An 18,765-nucleotide genomic window follows, 5' to 3' on the forward strand; every position below is an offset into this window, starting at 1 on the left:
TGGTCATTGGTCCACCACCAAAAATGTCCCATATTTATTTTTCTAAATTACCACCAGATAAACTGGTGAAATAACACAGGATGGCCCATGATATAGGTAGGGGCCAAAAGAACCTTCTCAGAACTTGTCTAAAAAAGCCAAATTGCAAAAAAGAAAGAAACAAAGAAACAAAGAAGGAAAGGAAAGAAAGAAAGAAAGAAAAAAAAAGTACCCAGTGAGTACATATATAAATAACAAACTTCCTTTTACTGAGTTATTATAACTCATTAGACCTTATGACTTTAAGGTTTATCTTACTAAATATTAAGACAATTATCACCAAAAACAGAAGAGGTTTTAAGTGACTTTTATTTGAAATACGTTTATCTCTTCTGGATATATTCCTTCACTGATAAAAATGTACTTTTTATCATTTTTATCACTTTATTATGAATTAAATCAACATGACTTATCACCACTAATGATGTTTACCTTGGTCACCTGGCTGATGAAGTGACTGCTAGGTTTCTCCACTGTAGGGTTAAAATGCACATTTCTTAAACAAAATTATTATGCTCCCTTTAAGTATATAGCCCTCTCGGTAATCAATTTAAACTGTTTCTATTCTCCATAATTTAAAAAGAGATGCTGTCACCCAAGCCAGCCTGTGAAACCTTTGAAGCTAACCTGGAATTCAACATCCACATGTTTTCATTCCAGAGCTAAACAGTTCTAACATGACTGAACAACCTTAAAGGAGTCCTGGGCCTCTCATAAGCATACACCCTTAAAAACATCTTAAAGACTCCTTTCCCCGCCATGGCACAGTGGAAACGTATACAACGAAGAACCACGAAGTTTCGGGTTCGATCCCTGGCCTTGCTCAGTGGTTAAGGATCTGGCGTTGCCACGAGCTGTGCTGTAGGTCACAGATACAGCTCGGATCCTGCAGCTGTAACTGCAGTTTGACCCCTAGCCTGGGAACCTCCATGTGCCTCGGGTGTGGCCCTAAAAAGCAAAAAAAAAAAAAAAAAAAGATCTTAGAAGGAATTCCATGACCCCAAACCAGGTTAAACAGACCTTCCTGAGGAAGGAATTAAATGACCTCCATACCACATTAGTCCTCCCTGCTACCACATCCTGGTCCCGGGACCAGGAACACGTCTCCCCTGCTGCTTAATTATCTATCTTCATTCATGGAAAGGCAACAGGTTCCATGGAACCAATTCTGCATCTTTGCCCACTGTTCCCAGGGCTCAGTACCCTACTTGGCACTTAACCAGGTCCCTCATCTGAACCAAGGAACACAGAAAATGGTCTATTTTCTCCATTCTTCCAAGGGCAGTACATGACTACTACCATTTGGAATGAAAGGGAAAGAAGTTAGTGGAAGCCCAGTTGAGAAAATCTACCCATTAGACACTCAATATCAGTTCACTGAATAGCTACTGGGATCAGACAGGTGGTGATGATGCAGACAGTGCTGATGAAATGTTTATTTTTACTGCGTGCCAGCAAAGTTCTAGGTGCTTTACCTATATCTCAGTTAATCCTCACTACACGTGTAAAGAGTGAAACCCCCACCATTTTCAGATAAGGAAACTGAGGTATACAGAAAAGCTGCTTTCCCAAGCTGGTGACAGAAAAGGATTCAATTCCAGAAGTCTGCCTGTAAAACTCCATATTCTCCAACTGGGACTAAATGGGTAAAGCTGGAGTGCAGCATTATAGAAAGTATATTCCCATCATTCTAGCTCTAGTTAGTGAAATGCATGCCCAGGGTTTCCAGATAGGCCTAGTTTTTCAGGAAAGCCAGCTATCCAGATTTTTTTTTTTTTTAATGGCTGCACCCGTGCCATAAGGAAAGCCGCAGGCCAGGGATTGAAACTGAGCCACAGCTGCAACCGATCCCACAGGTGTAGCAACATCAGAACCTTTAACTCGCTGCGCCGGGCCAGGGATCAAACCTGTGCCTCCACAGTGACCAGAGCCGCTGCAGTCAGATTCTTAACACACTGCATCACAGGGGGAACTCCAAGTTTTTAAATGAAATCTCCCAACTTTTAAAGATTAGGAAAAAATTCGGAAATTTTCAAACACGGTTCCTTTGAACTAAATAAAGCACATTTATGGGCAGGATGAACATGTAAATTGTAAATTTATGATCTCTGGTGACCCCTATCTTTCCTCAAAAATATACACATGCCGAAAATGCATAATCTGAATCTAATCATAAGGAAATATCAGACAAATAAGAGTGCAGGGGCAAACGACAAAACAAACAGCCTGTACTCATCACAAATGGTAAGGTCTTACTCATTACAAATGTCAATATCTTAAAAAACAAAGGATGAGGAACCAATTTAAAGGGGATTAAAAGAGACTAGCGACATGACAATTAAAGGTAATGTACAATTCTGGATTGAAGCCTGGACCAGGAAAAAAATGCTATAAAAGATATCACTGGGATATGGAGTTCCCTTCATGGCTCAGTGGTTAACGAATCCGACTAGGAACCATGAGGTTGCAGGTTTGATCCCTGACCTTGCTCAGTAGGTTAAGGATCTGGCATTGCCGTGAGCTGTGGTTTTGTTTGCAGACGTGACTCAGATCCCGTGTTGCTGTGGCTCTGGCATGGGCCGGTGGCTACAGCTCCGATTAGACCCCTAGCCTAGGAACCTCCATATGCCACGGGTGCAGCCCCAGAAAAGGCAAAAAAAACAAACAAAAAAAAGATATTACTAGGATAATCAGCAAAATTTATATATGGACATTGGATTAAATAAGAGTACCTCATCAATATTAACTTTTCTGAAATTGATAATTGGCTACGTTTATATATAGGAGAGTGTCCTTGTTCTTAGTACATACACGCTGAAGCAGGGGTAAAGAGGATTGGTGTTGCCAAATTTACTCTGTGGGGTTCATAAAACATAATAGTTCATGTAAATATATAGGGAAAGAGAAAGAAAGAGCTCTAAAGCATTTGTTGCAAGAAGTAAACAAGTTTTTAATCTGGATGATGGGTCTGTAAGGGCTCTCTGTTCCATTCTTGCAGCTCTTCTATAAATTGTAAATCATTTCAAAACAATAAATTACATCATCTGCCCCAAACAAACATGGCGGCAGCCTCATTGTCAACAACGGGTTCTTTGGGCAACCCTCAAACAAAGCCATACCGGCTCTGTCCTTGGCACAATGGCCAAATATAATCAACTAGATTCTCAGAGCAACTCACGGAAGCAGCTTTTTTTTTTTTTTTTTGTCTTTTTGCCATTTCTTGGGCCGCTCCCGCAGCATATGGAGGTTCCCAGGCTAGGGGTCGAATCGGAGCTGTAGTCACCGGTTCACACCAGAGCCACAGCAATGCAGGATCCGAGCCCCGTCTGCAACCTACACCACAGCTCACGGCAACGCCGGATCATCAACCCACTGAGCAAGGCCAGGGACCGAACCCACAACCTCATGGTTCCTAGTCGGATTCGTTAACCACTGCACCACAACGGGAACTCCGGAAGCAGCTATTCTTGACTCCATTTTTCTGGCTGGACAAACTAAGACACAGGGTACCAGCTCTCCGTCCAAGAGCAAAACAACTGTAGAGGGCATGGTTCTAATTCAATCTATCAAATGCTCATCTGGCCTACTTCACTATATGCCTTATAAAACATTTCATTTTAAAAATGTATCCTCTTAGGCTGTAACACAGATTAAATAAATGTTATCATAAAAAGTTAACTATTTACTCCAACCTTTTTATTCACCCTTCAGACTTGGAAATTATATAAAAGTCTATGGCATAAGCAATCACAAGGAAAAAACATAATCCAAGTTATTTCGAAGAGAAAAGGAAAACCAAAAACAGTTACCCATTATGGGGATAAAAAGTTTAATTCCCTCTGTGGCTCAGCAGTTAATGAACCCCACTAGAATCCATGAAGTTAATGAACCCCACTAGAATCCATGAAGTTAATGAACCCCACTAGAATCCATGAAGTGAGGCCAGGTTCGATCCCTGGCCTCACTCAGTGGGTTAGGGATCTGGCATTGCTGTGAGCTGCGGTGTAGGTCACAGACGTGGCTCGGATCCAGCCTTGCTGTGGTGTAGGCCAGCAGCTGTAGCTTCAATTTGAGCCCTAGCCTGGGAACTTCATATGCCACAGATGTGGCCCTAAAAAAACAAAAAACAAAAAAAAAAGGAAGAAAGAGAGAAAAAGAAGACCCCAGCCAGGCAAAAATGACAGATGTCCTCTGCCAGGATAGACAGGCTGTGTTTAGTTACACTAGGATGGATGATCAACTTGTTAAAAATAGACTCAGAATTCACAATTTTCATGTTTATCATTTTAGGGGAAAACTGTGAGAAATTAGGCCACATTAAGAGACAGTGTGACAGAACAGCTTAATAAATATTTGGACCCTGGAACCAGATTGTGTGGGTTTGAATTCAGCTCTTCTACAAAATTACAAACATCCCAACTTTGGGCAATTAATTAATTTGAAAAATACCATATCCTATACCCAAATATTAAAGATTTATAATACCACTACTTTAAAAGTTCTGAAAATCTTTTAACAAATAAATAAAATTAAAAATACAAAAATAAAAGCAAGCAAGAAATCTTTGTGATATTGGGATAGGTAAAAACTTCATAGATATGACGCAAAAAGCATGAATCATAAAAAGAAATAGCAATACACTGGATCTCTATTGAAATTAAATACTTTTGCTCTTCAAAAGACGATTAAACAAACTACCAGAATGAAAGACAGTAGTCACAATACATATGTCCGACAAAGGGCTTATATTTAGAAAATATAAAAAACTCCTAACATGATATTAAGAATACAAATAGGAGTTCCCGTCGTGGCGCAGTGGTTAACGAATCCGACTAGGAACCATGAGGTTGCGGGTTCGGTCCCTACCCTTGCTCAGTGGGTTAACGATCCGGCGTTGCCGTGAGCTGTGGTGTGGGTTGCAGACGCGGCTCAGATTCTGAGTTGCTGTGGCTCTGGTGTGAACCGGTGACTACAGCTCCGATTCGACCCCTAGCCTGAGAACCTCCATATGCCGCGGGAGCAGCCCAAGAAATAGCAAAAAGACAAAAAAAAAAAAAAAGAACACAAATAATCCAACCAAAAAAAAAAAAAAATGGGCAAAAGATCTGAACTGAGACTTCACAAAAGAAGATATATACCTGGTCAATAAACACAGGAGAAGCAGCTCGGCATCATTAGACATCAAAGAAATGAAAACCAAAACCACAATGAGATACCATGTCACACCCACCAAGATGGCTATTATCAATGAGACAGATGATAACAAGCCTCGGCAAGGATGCTAAGGAACTGGAGCTCTCAAACATGAATGTTGAATGGTACATCCACACTAAGGGACTAATGTCTTAGTCCACTCAGGCTGCTATAACAAAAGACCATACACTAGGAGGCTTATAAACAACAGAAATTTACTGTCACAGTCTGAAAGCTGGAAATCTAAGATTGGGGTACCCGCATGCGCAGGTTCTGGTAAAGGCCCTCTTCCAACTGCAGACTCCCGGCTTAAAGCCTGTATCCTCACATGGCAGAAGGGGTGTGGGAGCTCTCTCAGACCTCTTTTAGAAGGGCACTGATTCCATTCCCACCCATCTAATCACCTCCGAAAGGCCCTACCTCCTAATACTATCATCTTGGGGTTAGAATTTCAGCAAGAGAATCAGGGGGCAACACAAACATTCAGACCGTAACAAACAATACAGCAGTTCTTAAAACATGAGACGCAGTTTACCATGTGGCCCAGCAATTCCATGCCTAGATATCTACCTACAAGAAATAGAAATAGGAGTTCCCTTGTGGCTCGGTAGGTTAAGGATCTGGTATTGTCACTGTTCTGGCCCAGGAACTTCTACGTGCTGTGGGTGTGGCCAAAAATTTTTAAATAGTTTTTAAAATAAAAAGGAAAGAAACAAACATAAAAAGCAGAACACAAATGTTCATAGCAGCATTATTCATAATAGCTAAATAGTGGAAACAACCCAAATATCCATCAACCAGTGAGTGGCTTAAACAAAATGTGGTACATTTGGACAACAGAATACATTATTCAGTAACAAAAAGTCATGACACATGCTACAACATGGAAAAGAGCTTTTTTTTTTTTTTTTGGTCTTTTTAGGGCCGCAAGTGCAGCATATAGAGGTTCCCAGACTAGGGGTCAAATTGGAGCTATAGCCACTGGCCTACACCACAGCCAAAGTGACGCAGGATCCGAGCCTCATCTGCAACCTACACCACGGCTCACTGCAATGCCAGATCCTTACTCACTGAGCAAGGCCAGGGATGGAAGCGGCATCCTCATGGATGCTAGTCAGATTCGTTTCTGCTGAGCCACGATGGGAACTCCGGAAAAAAGACTTTTAAAAGAGATATTCACCCTCATTAGTCATCACTGAAATGCAAATTAAAACCACAATGAGATCCCACCACATGCCCACTAGACTGGCCAGAATGGCCAAAATTTAAAAGACAGACAAGTATCGATGAAGATACAGAGCAACTAGGACCGTCACAGCTGACGGATATGTAAAATGGTGTAGTAGGTTTGAATAGCATCCTCCAAAAAGATAGGTCCAAGTCTTGACCACTGGTGCCTCTACCCTTATTTGGAAAAAGGGGCTTTGCAGATGTAATTAAGTTAAGGACCTTGAGGAATACAAAATAAAGAGCACCCTGGATTTAGGGTAGGTCCTCAAATGCAATGCGTTGATTGGTGTCCTTACAAGAGAAAAGTCAGAGACATCTGAGACAAAGAGAAGGTACCATGGGAAGACAGATGGGAACAGAGGTTCAAGTTATACAGCCCAAGCCAAGGAATGCCAAGAGGCATCAGAGGCTGGAAGAGACAAGGAAGCATTTTCCTCTAGAGCCTTCAGAGGCCCTATTGACAGCCTAATTCCACACCTATCTCTAGACCTATGAGATAATATGATTTTGTTGTTTTAAAACATCCAGTTTATGGTAGCTTGTGCCAGCAGCCCTAGAAAACCAATATAAATGGGAGAACCACTTCAGAAAATTGTTTAGCAGGGTCTTATAAGGTGAAACACAGAACTACTACAGGACTCACCAATGGGCTCCTGGGTATTTATCCAAAAGAAATGAAAACTTAGACTTATCCATGAAGGTCATAGCAGCTTTTTTCATAACAGCCCTCGGCCAGAAACGATCCAAATGTTCAGCAACAAGTAAATAAATAAACAAATGGGGTCGAGCCATACGGTAGACGACTAATCAGCAATAAAAAGGAATGAACTATTGATACAAACAACATGAAAAAAAATCTCAAAAATTATGCCGAGTGAAAGCAGATACATACAGTATACTTCCATCTATATGAAATTCTAGATAATACAGTTTCATCTACAGTCATAGAAACCTACCAGTGGTTGCTTAGGAGTCAAGGTGGAGGAAGAGATTGACTACATATCAGCAAGAGGGAACTGCTGGAAGAGATTGAAATGCTCTCTACATCAACTGTGACGGTGGTTTCACAGGGGTATACATCTGCCATGACTCATCAAATTGGGTCCTACAAATGGGTGCAAATTACCACACGTAAATTACACCTCAATAAAAATGATTAGAAAAAGGAGAAAATAATGCATGTGTAAATGAATATCTTATATTTAAGATTTAAAACTTTATTTCCTGGGAGTTCCTGTCGTGGCTGAGCAGAAATGAATCTGACTAGCATCCATGAGGACGCAGGTTTGATCCCTGGCCTCGCTCAGTGGGTCAAGGATTTGGCATTGCTGTGAGCTGTGGTGTAGGTCAAAGGCTACAGCTCCAGTTCAACCCCCAGCCTAGGAACCTCCATATGCCACAGGTGCGGCCCTAAAAAATTAAAAATTAAAAAACTCCATTTCCTATACTTTGTTCTAGCCAATAATGTTTCATAAATAAACAAATTTTAAATAAAGATCACAGTCAGACAATTAGATGTATGAATTCAACATGTTTCACAAGTAGAAGATAGAAAAAAGCTTTGGAGTCTGGGCCCTAGTTTTGCATAGCAACCAAGTGGCCTTGGGCAAGTTAAAAGGTCTACAGCCTTGGTCTCAAAATCCATTAAATGTGGATGATATATTTTTTCTTTTTTGCTTTTTAGGGCTGCACTTGTGGCATATGGAGGTTCCCAGGCTAGGAGTCAACTTGGGAGCTACAGCTGCCAGCCTGCACCACAGCCACAGCAGCGCAGGATCATCTGCAGCTCACACCACAGCTCACAGCAACGCCAAATCCTTAGCCCACTAAGCGAGGCCGGGATCAAACCTGCATCCTCATGGATCCTTGGTGGATTCATTAACCGCTGAGCCACAAAGGGAATTCCTGGATGATATTAACAAAGACTGCACAGGCAACCGTTATGGTTTCAATAGAGTAAAAGCTTCTTTGTGCAGGGATCTATCTTAGCTAAAATCATAGTCACGTGTCTGGCAATAATAGGTGCTAAATAAATCTTTACAGAAAAAAATGAGTAACTTTAAATGTACACCCAAAAGGTAAGAGACATCAGGCACAGTACCACTGTGTGACATTTCTTTGCACTGCTGCACGTAGACTAACACAAGATCTTTCCTCTTCGTACCCACCTTTACATACTGCCCTTATCACATACAGACTCAATTGTGGAAACTTCAGGTCCCTAGTGAAATGCTGCTATAACCTGGGTCAAAATAGACCTTTTTTTTTTTTTTTTTTTTTTTGCTGTGCTTGCAGCATGCTGAAATTCCCAGACCTGAGATGGAATCTGAGCCACAGCAGTGACAACCCTCAATCCTTAACCCCTAGGCCACCAGGGAAGTCCTATAATAGGACACATTCTATATTATATATGTGTGTGAGTGTGTATACACACATATGTATGTGTGTATATATATATATACATATCTTTTTTTATAGGCTACACCCCCGGCACATGGACATTCCCAGGTCAGGGACTGAATCTATACTGCAACCTATGCTGTAGCTACAGCAACACTGAATGCTTTAACCCACTGTGCCAGGCCAGGGATGGAACCTGCGCCTTTACAGTGACCCCGGCTGCTTCCGTCAGATTCTTTTTTTTTTTTTTGTCTTTTTAGGGCTGCACCTGAGGCATATGGAGGTTTACAAGTTAAGGGTCAAATAGGGCCTACACCACAGCCACAGCAACACCAGATCCAAGCTGCATCTGCAACCTATACCACAACTCACAATGCCGGATCCTTAACCCACTGAGCGAGGCCAGGGGTTGAAACTGCGTCTTCGTGGATCCGAGTCAGATTCGTTTCCACTGAGCCACAAGCGCAACTCCATGCAGTCAGATTCTTAACCCTCTGTACCACAGCAGGAACTCCCACATTTTATATTTTAAATCCATAGAGGTGTTACCCTAAGATAAAGTGAATTCACTTGTAGGACCCTAAATTCTATAAGAGTACAAACGGTGTCTGCTTCACTTACCAATGCTTCTCACTTCCAATAACTACCTAATACAGAGTGAGCAACCAACAGCGTGAGTAAAGACCCTGTAACCAAATAAAGCACAGGAAAGAGGAACTTCTAAGAAGGCCAAAGTGGCTGATGGGCAGAGAGGGAGGGTGTCACGTCCCTTGAGGATGTGGATGATGCAGGTAGGTTCTACACCATGCAAAACACTGTGGGCCATGTGAAGTTTTGTCTTTATCCCAAGAGCAAGGAAAGCCATGAAAGATTTTTAAACAGGTGACTGGCAGAGGAGTTAGGAAGGAAAGGGTCATGATTAGATTTGCATTTTGAAAAGCTCACACACTGCAGTGTGGAGAAGAGACTGGTTGTGTGGGAAGAGCAACAGAAAGGAAGCAAGGTGTAAGGTGAACATGGACCAAGAGACCACTGGAACAGTCCATGGAAGAGGTAATGGTAGCTTGGTCCAAGGTGGTAAAGATGGAAAAAAGTGAACCAATGTATTTAGACAAATCGACACGACTTGATTTGGGGAATGAGGGAAACAGTTCTTCTGAGGCTTAAGTCTTCTTCTGTAAAACAGGATTGATGTTACTCCATCTGTATAATATCTATCTTGCAATCTGCTGTGATAAAAAAATATGAAATAATACAAATATTATGAAAACGCAGAGCCTGACACTAATAAATGATTTTTAAAAAATTCTATTACTGTGACTACTGTCATCCCATGGAACAAGCAACTGTTACAGGATGAACCCCAAAAGGAGAAAATAGGATTGTAGTTAAAGATCCTATCCGCTGTGATGAAGACACAGAACATACACTGTTTGAAAACAGCACAGCTGAATACACAGATATTTCACCTACATCTACCCCAGTCCTCAGAAATCATTACCGAAGAGGAAGCACAACTGTTACGATCACAGGCATATTCGAGTCCGGTAAACTGAGGCACAAGAGTAGCTACAAATTTAACCAAGGAATTAGATGCAGAAGCAGGACAAGGAAAGGGGTGTCTAGATTCTCATGTGAGCTGATCCAACGGGACTAGGCCTGCAAACAGCACGAATTTACAACCCCCAAAGTCTCTGGTTCCCTTGCTAACAAGGCCTTGTCATCCCTTGGCTTAAGATCGTGGGTGCGCTCGCCATCCAACCAAGTCCTTCGGGTTCCCAGCCCCCATTACAAGTGCATGAAAGATCCCAGACTCTGAGGAGCCCAAGATACCTTAGCTTCGCGCTCTCGTTCCTCGGCGGTTGGGGTTCGCTTCATGCTGCTGCTATAGCCTCCTTCGCCACTGCTAGCCGCGTAGATTCCGCGCCCTGGACCCCGCCTCTTCTGTGTAGTTCTCTCGTGATCTTGCTCCCGCCTGGCGCCATTCGCTCTCGGAGCCGCGAGAACTACCACTCCCAGAGCGCACCGCGGCTACGCCGGAATTCGCCTCGGGGTTTGGAGCAAGAGAATTTCCCAGGTCCAACAGCTGGGTGATTGTAGTCCGCGGCGCAGCGAGCAGGAGGGCCACGGCCCGAGGAGAACTACATTTCCCAGGAGTCAACGGAGCCTGCCATGTTTTTTCCCGTGCTCCTCTCGGCCAGCCGACCCACTTGCCGTCGGCGCTATAGCAACGGTAACTAGCGGCTGAGAGAGAGTGGCGGTAAGTATTCTCGGGGAGCACAGGGGAGGAAGGGGGCAGATCTGCAGCACGGGCCACGGTCCTGGGGTCTGCTCTACCATCTGGAGAAGACCCTGGAGTTCTGCTCGCGTGAAGAGCAGCCCGGCCCGAGACACCACTTCCTCAGGCCTGAATCACAGGCAGCCTATGATTCCCACGCCCCGCACCGGTTTGAAATTTTCTATCCTAGCCCTGAAACCTAGCTCTCGAGAGCTAATGCTAATTGCCATGACTAGCTAGGTCCTTCTTTAAGTAGGTCCCAGAAACAGTATGCTCATTTGTCCTGGGTTAGGAGTTCGTTGGGAAACCCTAATAAGCCTCTTGAGTGACATTTTGTTTGCTCAGTTATTTACAATTATTTGTTTATCGTGATTACCCCATAATCTATCAAGGTGGGAATCTTTGTTTACCATTTTAGTCTTAGTGGCAGGTATTCAATTATTCATTCCATAAAACAATGTAGGTGCCCACTCTGTGCTAGGCACTGTTCCGACCAGCTATGACCAGGACTGAAGCGGGTCTTAAGACGCTTATACTTTATTAGTGAAGATGAAATAGTAACGAACTAGTAAATAAGATTATTTCATATCGAGCTGATTGCTATACAAGAAACAAATGGTGCTGAACTTGGGAGGAAGGGTACTCTAACATAGGAAGATCAGGGAAGGCCTCTCTGAGGAAGTGATATTTGAGCTGGACACCAAAGAATGAGGAGCCACCTCATGCAAAGGCCTTGGGCAAGACAAGGATACTGTGAATTCAAAGAACCTAGAGAATAGTGTGAGTGGCGCATAATGAGCCAGGAGGGATTGCCTGAAAAGATATTGGAGAGACATTGCAGCCCCGTGCAGGGTTTCTCAACCTTGGCTCTATTAACATTTGAGGCCGCATAGTTCTTTGTTGTGGTTCCTGTGCACTGTACAATGTTTTAACATCGTCTCTTGACCGCTAGATACCAGTATCACTGGTGCCCCCCACCTTCCCAGTTGTGACAACCAAAAATAGGACCAGACAACTACTTGGAATATGTGTGAACTTGGGCAAAGTACCTAAGCCTTGTCTCAGTTTCTTCATTAGTAGCAAACTTGAGTAACAAGCTCACAAGCATATTGTGAGATATTTCATTAATTTACACAAGCAGAGCACTTAGGAGAGTGCCTAGCACATTTTAGCGAGAATTCAATAAATGTTAACACCGTCATCATCGTTATTGTTATAAAAGCTACCAAATTCTCTCAGGGAAAAGTTATCATTTTCGTGGGAGTTCCCATTGTGGCTCAGTGGGTTAGCAGCCCAATTAAAATTCATGAGGATGCAGGTTTGATCCCTAGCCTCGCTCAGTGGGTTGGGGATCCCACCTTACCGTGGGCTTTGGCGTGGGTTGTGGTTGTGGCTCAGATCCTGTGTTGCTGTGGCTGTGGTGTAACCCGGCAGCTGAGCTCTGATTTGACCCCTGGCCTGGACACGTCCATGTGCCACAGGTGCAGCCCTAAAAAGACAAAAAGGGGAAGTTGTTATTTTCGCAAGTGACCTGTGTTTAAACATCTTGATAATTTGGTTCCTAATTGAACTTTCCTGTAGCAGTGTTTCCAAATGAAGTAGATGATCTCCCAGGCATATGTCTGTGAGCTGTTTATGTCACAGTAAAATGCAGTTGTTCTCAACTTTTGACAAGTTATAATAAAAGTTATTAATCCTCTCCCTAAAACATAATGTATTTCCACATAATGCATACAAGATTTTGGAAACCATCTCTGGATCCACAGACCCTGAAGCCCCAAGGACTCCATTCATCCATTCAACGACTATTTAGTGAATGCCAGCAATGTGCCCAGGGCCCTGTGTCAGCCTCTGAGAGTACAGAGGTGAACACGACAGACCAGCTTGCTACTCTTTCAGACTTTACATTCCGGGACCAACATGCTAGAAATTGGGAACCTCCTCCTTAGGCATCTTCATTGATGATTTGCATTTGGCATCCTGGGTGGATTGAAATGAAATTTTTTTTTTTTTAAATTTTTGGCATTACTAACCGTTGTATGGACTGCTACATTCACTTATAAAACTTAAGTTACTGTGATGCATCTTTGTAAAGACAAGAAACTGTAAAAATGCCAGAATTAGCTGGACAGCCTCTCTATGGAGGTAGGAAGCCCTGGGACCTAGGCCTCATGGCAACAAAGGACACAACAAAAACAAATCCAGCTGATGAGTTTATGAACCCTCTTTGATAAAATTCAGAGCTACCCACTCCTTTTGTGCATCAAGCTGACTATTAATATTCACGTGATATTGACATCCCAGGCAAGTGTGCTAAATGCTTTTAATTTACCATTTCACTAACCTTTAAAATACTCTGTGAGGTAGTATTGTTTTCTGCATTTTGAAAAATTAAGTAACTGCAACTCAAGAGATTAGGTGACCTGACCAGCCAATAAGTAATAGAAACAACTGTTTGAATCAAGTTCCTGCCTTGAGTGTTTTTTTAAAATACCTGCTTTTCTTTGGGGAGCAGAGAAGAGGATGGAGAGGGGGTACTTCTTAAATTTGGGAGAGTTTATTTTGTTCACATAGAGGAATAAGAAGAGAGAAGGAAGAATGATAATCTTACCTCATTTCCTAAGCAAACTATAGGAAATACACTGTTGAAAGGGACTCTGGCTCCATGATTGAATGTAGTATTACTTTTAAAATAGAAGCTTTCATCTTCTTCAAGCAGCACATGTGGGCAATAAGATATCCATTAAAGTTCTAGTGCCTTATTCATTTTATTTGGTTCATTCCATTGCATAGTTAATGTTACAACTTGGAAAGATTTTATTTGAATTTTCTTTTCTCCACAGATAGGCAATGTCTGGTCCAGCTGATGAGACTGCAGGAGACCTGCCTGTGAAAGATATAGGTCTAAATCTCTTTGGAATGGGAAGGTTACAAGGTACGGCCAGCTGTTCTTTATTACAGTTATGAACTTTGATCAGTAACTTCTTTACTTTTAATTTAAAGTATTTCTGATATTCATACAAACAGAGCCATTTAAGTAACTATATAGCTCTTGATTGGACTAAACAAGAAGATGGAGAATTTAGAACAACATATGGTATTTTACTACATGCATCAATTATCAACAGCTCATAGAAAATGTAAAATCCCCCTCTGTTCTGATAAAGAATTGTGATAAATCATCTTTTTAAAATTCCACACATCAGTAGAAACTACGCAGAGAGTATCAAGCCTCGAAACCAAATTGCCTGGTTTAAATCACATTCACCATTAAAATGTTTCTTTATGCTTGAATTTTATATGGGAGGAAATGCCATATTTAAAATTTTTTGCCTTTCAAGTAGAGTAGCTCAAAATGGTTTGTTTATCCAAGTGATACTGGCTTTGTTTTATCAAATTAATACACATTAAAGGTTTTCTTTGTCCTTTTATCACTTAGTGGTTGCTCTAGAGCTAAAAAAGCACTTTCATATTGAGAAAGTGCTGCTTTAAGAAACAATTTAGAGTATAGAGCTATGTTTTTGTTTGTGTGTACAGTGTCTCTGTTATGCCATAGCATTTGTCCCTGAAAAGACTGTGATGCGAAATATGTTCCACTAAGACTTCTTCATGCTCTTGTTAATCAAAGCCCTACAAGTGGTCACCTGGGACTAGCACAGAAAAGTGGTCGGAAGTGGTTCATTGAAAAAGATAAATTTGATTAAAAGTGAAAAGAACGTATAAGATTTTGCTTTAGATCTTTGGTGGAGTATCAGGGATTCAAATACAAATAAATTTTAAGTGGGCAAAGCTATTTTGGGGGGCTTTTTCACCCTAAGTTCCATTCTTGCCTTAAGTAACCCCCTCATAGGGCTTTCATCTTTGCCCATTTGTTCTTTGTCTTTTTTGGAGGGTTGTTGAAAATTGACCAGCTTCACAGGAAAATACCAAATTTATGCATATGTAAGAAAAAAAATCGTACACACGTGCTAAAAGGTGTAAAAGTTCTTTAAAAATACATGATAGCTTATAAATGGTTTGTGAAGGTTTTTATTTATTTGGTCTTACATATTTTATAGTTTATTTTCTATAACCCTATACGCATAGCTCAGGAAACTATCTTAATCATATTGTTGTTGCTATAATTCCTACCTTTGGGGGGAAAAAAATGCTTCCAGATACTCTGACTTTCAGCCTTTTCAACATTCAGCATATAAATTGAAGAATTTATTGACTCAGAGTTCCATCTTACATTCTTAAATGTGGTTATTTGAATACATTTCTGAATGGATACTATTGTTGCTCAGATCCTTAATACTGCATAGAAAGTATCAATAGCAAAGATCTTTTTTGTTCTTACTTCCAATCAGTGAACAATGCTGTAACATTTTCTAAAGTGGTCTTACGGATGGGTCACAAAGAAAAAAAATCTTAGAGGAGTACATCAGAGATCATATTGATATCAACCGTTACTGTTTTTAGAGACTATTTTAAGTAATCCTTCTATTAATTACCTTGGCATTTTTACAGAAACTTCAACAACACGGACAATGAAGTCTCTCCAGGCAGTGTCACGTATCAGTCGTGAGGAACTGGAAGACAGATTTTTGCGTTTGCATGATGAGAACATTTTACTCAAACAGCATGCCCGCAAGCAGGAGGATAAAATTAAAAGGTTATGATAAAAAGCTTTTAGCTTTTTTGTTCCTGACGCTGTAAATTTTGGGGGATGTGCTTTTCTGTAAACTTAATTGAAAACCCCACCTTGAATCTTTTTTGGAACAAGGCAGGTTGTTCATAAATACAGTTTTTAAAAATGGAAAAATCTTACTAGAATAATAAACCAAAAAGATGATGAGTTTTAGTATGTCTGAAGTTGCTATTTGAAAGAAAGAGCTAATAGCTCTGAGTGCCATGAGTATATCATATCTCTAAATAACTTTCACTTTAATATTTATAGTTTAATAAGCAAATAGCCAAACCATCTGTTTTTTAAATGTCCTGTTTTTAAAAATGAATGTTTTAAAAAGTAATTAGCTATTCTAACTTGTTAGAATGCATATTCCCCTAAGATTTGGAGTTTCCTGGTGAAAATGTCACTATCTGGAACATAGATAGACTAACTTTCTAGACTAATTTTGGTTTAGTCTAGAATCTATATATCTTTAATTCAGAGAGTCTACTGTTCTTAAAAAAAAAAACAGCCACTTTTGTATGCAGAATATTTCTGCAGGGATTATGTCTTAAGAGTAGATATCTTGAATTCTTTCCAGTTCAGAAATACTGTGACTATCTGCTGAATGTGTAGCATTAAAAGTTCATTCTTGTTTGTAAGCGTGACCAGAAGCAGATCTGTATTCATATTCATGTTCTAGGTTCAATGGAAAGGTGAGACAGCCGTTGAAGAAAGAAGATAGGGGTTTTTTTTCTGCTTAGAATTTAGCCTGTAAGGTAGTGATTCTAGTCAATTCCTACTCTGCAGACTTTAAACACCCACTGACCTTCTTTGTGTGGGGCTTTTACTTTGAGTTGGTGTTTGAATCATGGTAACATGATTTTTTTTTCAAGACATGTGACTCACCTGCCTGATTCCTTTTCTATCATCTTGTCTGAATGAGAAATTTAGTCTGTGACCACTAGCAGTTTTGTTTTATTTTTCGTAAACCTAATTGGTCGGTAAAAGAATTGAATTCACAACCTTGACCTCATTAGTAATTTGTCCTAGCCAGAAAATGGAAAACAACTTAATGATGAGCTATGTTGTTTAGTGGGAAAAGGCCTGGGCTAGGAGTCAAGTTGTGTGCACGTGTTCTTTTATCTCTCTGCCTATGGTATGTTCAAGCCATTTAACCTCCTGGGATTATATTTTACTCAGCCCTGAGAGTGGTGATCCAATGACCACTATTAGCCAAAGCTCTAAATCCCATCTTGATTTCACATCACTGACGCTACCTAGATGCACGGGTAAAACTACCTTTAAATTTACCCTGAAGAATAATTAGAATCACTTACTTTAATAAAAATGTGCATTTGATAAACCACCCTTCAAAAGAAGCACTCAAACTTTACCCAATCATTTATTTCATTAATATCATGAAATAATCAACGAAAATTGATTGTCTATTGCTAGACAAAACAAATGCAGTCTTCTGTTTCTTGACAAAGTTACTTGACTCTCTTTGAAGGATTTTCAAGCCTGTCTATCAATGTGTTCTTCTTGCCTTAAAAGGTTAGGGTTGTTTATTTTTCTCTAAGATGTTGACTGCTTTTTCACATTAAATCTGTGTCTTTCTTTTGAATGTCATTTCTATCAATGTGTCTAAGTCCTTCCATAACAGAAGATTGAGATAATCAGGTTGACAGCTCGTTTAGATGGCTACCATCTTGCTATGGATAAGCCATTTGGTGGGGTTCAGGCCCTCAACTCATTCATGGGCTAGGTAGAGTGTGGATCTGGTGGGCTATGATACCTGCCCCAAATTTCCCAGTGATACATCCTTCTCTGGATTAGGTGGAAAAGGAACTAATCCATTGATTATTTTACTAGGGTGTTTGTGGTACTCTTGGATCTTGGTTTTTATTATCCTATATCCCTTATAAAGCATGTTTAATGGATGTGCCTCAAGGGAAAGAGAAAACAATCTTAACTGATTATGTTATGCATAGCTCTCCCCGATGCCACATGCTGTAGGCCGAGTAGCCAGAAGTGTAGATAGACATGTATTACTACCGCTTTTACAGAGGACTCTGCTTAGGGCAAAAAAAGGTTGTTCTATGACATCCCAAAACTATTAAGGATTTTTTTTTATTTCACTTTTGTTCTCTTAAGTAAAAGCTTCTGTCCATAACCATGCTAAAATAAAGCAAACCCCGTTTAAAGTAAAATGAAGTGTGTTTTTATTTTCAATCTCCTGTCTGGGTCTTTATAAAAATAGATTCACTATAAACTAGAATCAGCTATTGAAGATGTGCGACCAATTTTGTAAAGTCTTGAACTTGTGTCTCTCATCAAAGCCACCTTTTCTTTCTTGTACTGCCAAGATTTTTCCATTCACTGTCAAGCATGTTTTCTGTACGTGTATATTACATCACCCCCATGTGCCCTTTCTGTCTTTTGTTCTGTCTAACCAGTTTTTATCAAAACTTAAAAGAATCAAAGGTATAAACTCCTGAGATGTCAAAAGCACAATGTATGTCTAAATTTAAAAGTAACATGAAATAATATTTTTTCTATCTAATTATTTTCTGCCATTAAACACGCATGTTTCTTGAGCACTAAGCAACGTTTAATGGTGCGTTTGGGTTTCTTTTGGCTTTTTCATTGGACTTTTAATGTGTGTGTCTCTACACATTCTAACATTTTGTATTTGTAACCTATCTTAATTCTAGAGAGACTGAAAATAATACCTCACCTAAATGCTGCATAGTCTTAACACACTTTTGAAAAGTTTTAACTTACTGTGGCTTTGCAGATATAACCCACCACATCCACAATCTGTAGCTACATTTTAAGTGCATACAGCATTCCTACATAAGGTCATGCGTTAAAAATTGCATTTGAGGAACATATGGAGTAAATATGTGTCCTCTCTTTACTAACCTTAAATGATAAGCCTTAGGAAACTGTTATTTGTCAGTGCTATAAA

At 40.4% G+C, this 18,765-nt stretch overlaps 2 protein-coding genes across 4 annotated transcripts in view; one reads left to right on the forward strand and one right to left on the reverse strand.

Moving 5' to 3' along the window:
- FTO (FTO alpha-ketoglutarate dependent dioxygenase) overlaps window positions 1–10,962 on the reverse strand; it is a 389,974-nt gene extending 379,012 nt beyond the window's left edge. Inside the window, exon 1 of the mRNA XM_047789791.1 lies at window positions 10,696–10,962. Within this exon, the coding sequence (XP_047645747.1) occupies window positions 10,696–10,740 (45 nt within the window). The 5' untranslated portion in view covers window positions 10,741–10,962. The remainder of the gene's footprint in view (window positions 1–10,695) is intronic.
- Window positions 10,963–10,975: 13 nt separating this feature from the next.
- Window positions 10,976–18,765, forward strand: part of RPGRIP1L (RPGRIP1 like) — a 96,240-nt gene continuing 88,450 nt past the window's right edge. For 2 of the 3 annotated variants that reach the window (XM_047789789.1, XM_047789790.1), the window contains exons 1-3: window positions 11,044–11,122; window positions 13,984–14,075; window positions 15,650–15,794. In XM_047789789.1, the coding sequence (XP_047645745.1) occupies window positions 13,991–14,075; window positions 15,650–15,794 (230 nt within the window). In that variant the 5' untranslated portion in view covers window positions 11,044–11,122; window positions 13,984–13,990. Of the gene's footprint in view, window positions 11,123–13,983; window positions 14,076–15,649; window positions 15,795–18,765 lie in introns of all 3 variants that reach the window. The other variant, XR_007136258.1, reaches the window with a different exon arrangement.

This window comes from Phacochoerus africanus, chromosome 8, assembly GCF_016906955.1.
Source record: "Phacochoerus africanus isolate WHEZ1 chromosome 8, ROS_Pafr_v1, whole genome shotgun sequence".
NCBI lineage: Eukaryota > Metazoa > Chordata > Mammalia > Artiodactyla > Suidae > Phacochoerus > Phacochoerus africanus.